General features: G+C 37.3%; 1 protein-coding gene across 1 annotated transcript; it reads left to right on the forward strand.

Annotated features, from left to right (window-relative positions):
• The first annotated feature begins 662 nt into the window (after nucleotides 1–662).
• LOC116004464 (putative late blight resistance protein homolog R1A-10) lies at nucleotides 663–4,918 on the forward strand. Its single transcript, XM_031244529.1, has 3 exons — nucleotides 663–1,315; nucleotides 2,153–4,364; nucleotides 4,466–4,918. The coding sequence occupies exons 1-2, from the start codon at nucleotides 863–865 to the stop codon at nucleotides 4,361–4,363; spliced, it is 2,664 nt and encodes an 887-aa protein (XP_031100389.1). The 5' UTR covers nucleotides 663–862; the 3' UTR covers nucleotide 4,364; nucleotides 4,466–4,918.
• Nucleotides 4,919–5,556: the final 638 nt, after the last annotated feature.

Raw genomic sequence — 5,556 nt, forward strand, 5'->3', positions numbered from 1 at the left:
AAGAGATATTTGTCAATGTCCTTATGGTCTGGTGGCACGGAGTGACTTTCTCATATGAGAAGCCATGGGTTCCATAGAGCCAGTAATACTAAAAAAAGGTAAGGAGATCTTTATAGGAAAATGTTATTTGTCATTCCAAAATTTCTCCTAATATTTTCTTCCATGACGTGTCTCGTATTAATTGGATGTCATGAATTCATCCACTTTTAATTAAATATTAAATTTATATTTATATTTTTGGTCCCGAGTTATATCTAAGTTTCAACATGTCTACTTTTAACACTCTGTTATGAATCCGCCTCAACCGGTCGAAAAATTCAAAAACCATTTAAAATTGGAGTAAGAAATTCATATCTTTTCTGCTCTTGTATTGGAACCACTTTCGCAATATAATAAGGATAATTAGATGTGAATTTCTTACTTTATTCCCCAGTTAGTTTTAAAGTGTTTTTAAGTTTTTTGTCGAGAATCAAATACACCACTTTACTCATAATTAAAAGATAAAAGTCTAAAAGATAAATTCAGTCATAACTGAGGGACTAAGTCATTGATATAAGTACCAGAGTATATGCCATTTTACCTATTTATAATTTATGAAACAAAGAGAGGTGTAGGTGTTATTGGTGCAAACTGCAAAGTATGTACGTGCAAGAAGGCCAGCAAGGGTCTGAGTGAAATAATTCCAGAAAATATTAAAGAATGACTTGCTCCAATAATTCACGAGTTGACCTTGACCATATGAAAACAAGACTCAGAGCTAGCAACCTCAGAGAGCTAACTCAGAAAACATGAAAGTCTCCGCACTTAGTACTTCAAATCTGAGTTGAGTGTGTATTGCTGGAGATCTGATCTGAGCTGAGCTATGGCGATGGTCGCAGACGCAGTAGTAGGGGAGCTAGTGAGCCGGCTAGCACAAGTAGTAGAGGAAAACGCGTCGTTAATAATCGGGATAAAAGATCAGATCGACGACCTAGTGTCCGACCTGGAAACGTTCAACGCATATCTGAGGCAAGCGTCGAAGAACCAGAGCGCCGGCGACAACGATGTCCTGAACGACGTCGTAGAGAAGATCCGAAACGTGGTGATTGAGGCGGAAGACGCCATCGGAAAGTTCACGGTGCAGAGGAAGAAGTATAAAGACAAAGGGGTGCTCAGATACTTGGAAACAGTCGCTTATTACGCTAAGGTTAACGTTTCGGCGAGAGAGATCCAAAACATCAGAGACAAGGTTCAGAAAATCAGGCAAGACAACAGCGTAGCTCTTCAGGCCCTCATAGATGACCCAAACAGAGGTCAACCTATTATGCAGAGGATGGTAAGTACGTCCCACAATATACTCAGTTTCCTTTTTTTTTTTTTTTTTTTTTAAAGATGACGATGAAAACTAGCAGTTATTATAGAAAGGTGTATGTTAGATAAACATCTCCTAAGGTATCATGTTTGCTTTAACTTTTCTGGGAATGTCACTTTTTATTGAATGCATTTGATCTAACAAAATAATGAGCTTAATTAATAAGATGATTGTATGATTCTAGTACATAAGATTATCAAATAATATTACTTTACAGCAATAGCAACTACAAGAGTTAATTACCGTTTTGGTCCCTCGACTATGGTGAAAGTACAAAATTGGCCCTCGACATTCATTTTTGGCCAATTAAGTCTTCAAGTATTGATTTTTTGTCTGATTTGGTCCTCCGTCTGTTGGGGTGTTAAGTGGCCCTTTACTTTGAGGGCATAATAGTCCTTTCAGTTGAGACTTTGAGGGCATTTTATATATTAACGCTAAACTTAATATTATGAAAAATTGGAATCCTTTTCTTACCATTCACCGGTGTTAGGTTTAACTTCAAAGTAAATTAGGAACTAACAAACATAGGATATTCTTTTTTTTTTTTTTAAACAACATAGGTTGTTCTTAAGAACTCAGGAATAACCTAATACCAGAGAGGACCCCCAAAATAGTTATTCTCCTTGCAAGGGGGAATACCCATTCCCAATAAGAATAAAAACAATTAACAAACAATGGAATATGCTTATTCTCAAGGATGTCATTTCATTCTAGACCTATTTTGTGAACTAAACATGTTAGTATTTTAGAAGTAGACATACACTTTCGTTCTTTAACTTCATTCTTTTGTAAATTATAAAGGCTCCGGTGGTAGAAGAAGAAGATGTGGTGGGTTTCGATAATGAGGCAAAAATTATAAAGGGACGTCTCTTGGAAAGCTCAACTGATTTGACATTCATCTCAATCAAAGGGATGGCGGGTCTTGGCAAAACAACATTGACCAAAATGGTGTTCAAGGACCGTGATCTGCAGTTTGAATTTTTTACTCGGCTTTGGGTTTATGTTTCAAGAACTTTTAATCGAAAGCAAATATTCTTGGACATTCTAAGTAATTTCACAAAGAAAACCAAAGAGTATCATGATATGTGCGATGAAAACTTAGCTGAAAGAATACGAGAATTTTTAGGGGGTGGAAAGTATTTCATTGTAATGGATGATGTATGGTCGGTGAGAGACTGGGACTGTTTGAAGATTGCTTTTCCAAGCAATGCAAAAGGCAGTAGAGTATTGGTGACCACTCGACACGAAAAGGTGGCTTTACATGTTGATTCTGCTAGTAATCCTCATCAACTAAAATTTTTGAACTATGAGGAAAGCTGGGAGTTACTGGAGAAGAAGGTTTTTCGTAAAGAAAAGTGCCCTCATTTGCTAGAAGCCCATGGTAGGCAGATAGCCCTAAGATGCCACGGATTACCACTTGCAGTGGTGGTGATTGCTGGTGTCTTAAACAAAGACAGCACCCATGGTCATTGGAAACAAGTAGCTGAAAATCCCATCCCACTAATTAACCAAGAAAACCAGAGTTACAATGAGCTAGTAAAATTGAGTTATAACTGTTTACCTTATTACTCCAAAGATTGCTTCTTATACCTAGCAGCCTTTCCTATAGGCCATGAGATTGCTTCTTGGAAACTAATCCGTTTGTGGATTGCTGAAGGATTCATCCCGCTAATGGAGGGTGGATACACCTCCGATCTAGAGCGCACAGCCGAGAAATACTTGGAAGATCTCGTCGATAGAAATCTTTTGATGGTGTTACAAAGAAGAGCAGATGGTCAGATAAAAAAATGTCGAATTCATGACACATTGCACGAGTTTTGCAAAAAAGAAGCTGCCATCAAGAATCTCTTTCATGAAATGGAAGACAGGGCTAAACTAGATGTGAACAAAATCCCACGCCGACTTTGTGTCCACTCCACCATTTTGGATTTCTTGAAATCAGACAACAAGCCATCTAGTGAACATGTGAGATCTTTCTTGTCTTATTGCTCCAAAGAGGTAGAAATTCCCAATGAGTGCCTGGCTGCCATTCCAAAATCCTTTCCTCTTCTTAGAGTAATGGATGTTGAGTACCTGAAATTCAAAATCCTGCCTAAAGAACTCTATAGCCTCTACCATCTGAGATTCCTTGCAGTGTCAACTGACCTGAAGCTCCTCCCAAAGCTCTTCAATAATCTCTGGAATATGCAGACTCTTGTGTTTAACTCCTCCCAGAATAGCCTTGAAGTTAAGGCAGATATATGGAGCATGTCTAAGCTAAGACATGTCCATAGCAACAGTTCCATGGTGCTTCCCCCTCCTCCGAAATCCAGCAAGAACAGCGCCTCGGTAAGTACAGATATCAAGACGCTTTCCACCATATCGCCTTCGAGCTGCACAGGGGACATTTTCGACAAGACCCCAGACCTTCAAAAGCTGGGAATTCGCGGGAACCTAGCAGAGCTTATGGATGTCAAGCAAGGAGGGGTTAGTCTGTTTGACAATCTTCAGAAGCTGGACCGCCTCGAGAATCTGAAGCTCATAAACGACGCTCTCCAGAGCAACAAACTGCGAAGCTTCCCTCGTGCTGAGAAGTTCCCGCGCAGGCTAAGGAAGATGACTTTGTCCAACACTGCATTTGAGTGGAAGGACTTGAGTGCTTTGGGGTCTTTGGATGAGCTCGAGGTGTTAAAGCTGGAGGACAATGCGTTTAGAGGAGAGTTCTGTGATGTAAGGAGCGTTGTGTTCAAACAACTGCAGTATTTTCGGATCGAAAGGACTGATTTAGTATCATGGACTGCTTCGAAAGATAGTTTTCCAGTACTAAAATGTCTGTTCCTCAGAAACTGCACTAAGCTTGATTCTGTTCCGGTCGAGTTTGGTGAAATAGAGAGCCTTAAATTGTTGGAATTGTATTGCACCAACAAGGGGGCAGTGAATTCTGCTCAAAAAATACAGAAGCTGAAAAGAGGTGTAAATGGAGATACAAAAAAGGGTGGATTTCAGCTCTCAGTCTATCCTCCTGAGCAGTGAGGTTAGTTAAAATTCTTTAAATTATATTTCACTTGTTTTGGTATTTGCATTTGTTTGTTTACTTTTCCAACTTGATTGCACTTTTTTTTTTGGATACATTAGGTTTCCATGGAGGAGATAAATCGCGTGTCATTCTGTCAGTTCCTAGTGCAAAAAAGATTTTCATTATCTCTGATAGGTCCATGTCTCTCATTATAGCTCGGACAAAATTTTAAGGTGATTGGTCGAACCAATTGAGCTAGCTCGGCTTGATTGCTCAATTTATGGATGACTTTCTGATTGTGATTTCTACAGAATGCTGAAATAAGTGGGCAACGCGAATTTGTTCCGATCATTCCATTCTGATTGTGATTTCCAATTTGTGTGCAGATTGCATATTCTTGTTACTGTGTTGCGATTTGAGTTGGATTTTGATTTGATTTGTTTGTTTTATCATGGCTGGTTGTGGTTTTGGTTGTCTTGGCTTCTCATTGAATATTACTCTGTAAACACTCATTTTGGTGCTTTAAAATAAAATACGGAGTAAATAAAGGTCATTTAGTTTCTTATTTTTAATTTTTTTTATTCATCTCTAAATTTATAGAGTCACACTTATGTATGATTGTATCAGTGAGACTAGTTGAATTTAGAATAATTATTTGTTACTTAGGATATAAATCATAATACTTAATACAAAAAATTTAATACTAATTTTAATTAAATAAACTGTTTTATATATATATATATATATATATATATATATATATATATATATATATATATATATTGTAATATTTATATGTTTAGATAAAGAACCTTTCATTTTAAGAAAATTATTCGTGCCAAAAATTTAAAACCACTTTTTAATCCTGAGGGGTTGGATACAAGTATGGAGGGAAGGGAGGAGTGAATAGACTTTGTTAAATTTTAAAACATATACTTTTAAGAAATCTTGAATTCAAGTAAACTTGAATGCAAAGTAACTTCATAGACTTTTATCAAAGTAATGAACACAATGAAAAAATATTGTTACCCATTATTAATTATATAACTTCATAGACTTTTATTTGCGAGCCAATAATTTTAGGTGCTAACTCACCCCACCACGGGATGATCTAAGGTTCACCCATAGGCTTCGACTCGCTTTAAGACCCCTGCACCCATGTCGTGATGGTTACTAAAATTTCTGAATTTAAAATATATTTCCATCATTG

This window comes from Ipomoea triloba, chromosome 14 (assembly GCF_003576645.1).
Source record: "Ipomoea triloba cultivar NCNSP0323 chromosome 14, ASM357664v1".
NCBI classification, from domain to species: domain Eukaryota; kingdom Viridiplantae; phylum Streptophyta; class Magnoliopsida; order Solanales; family Convolvulaceae; genus Ipomoea; species Ipomoea triloba.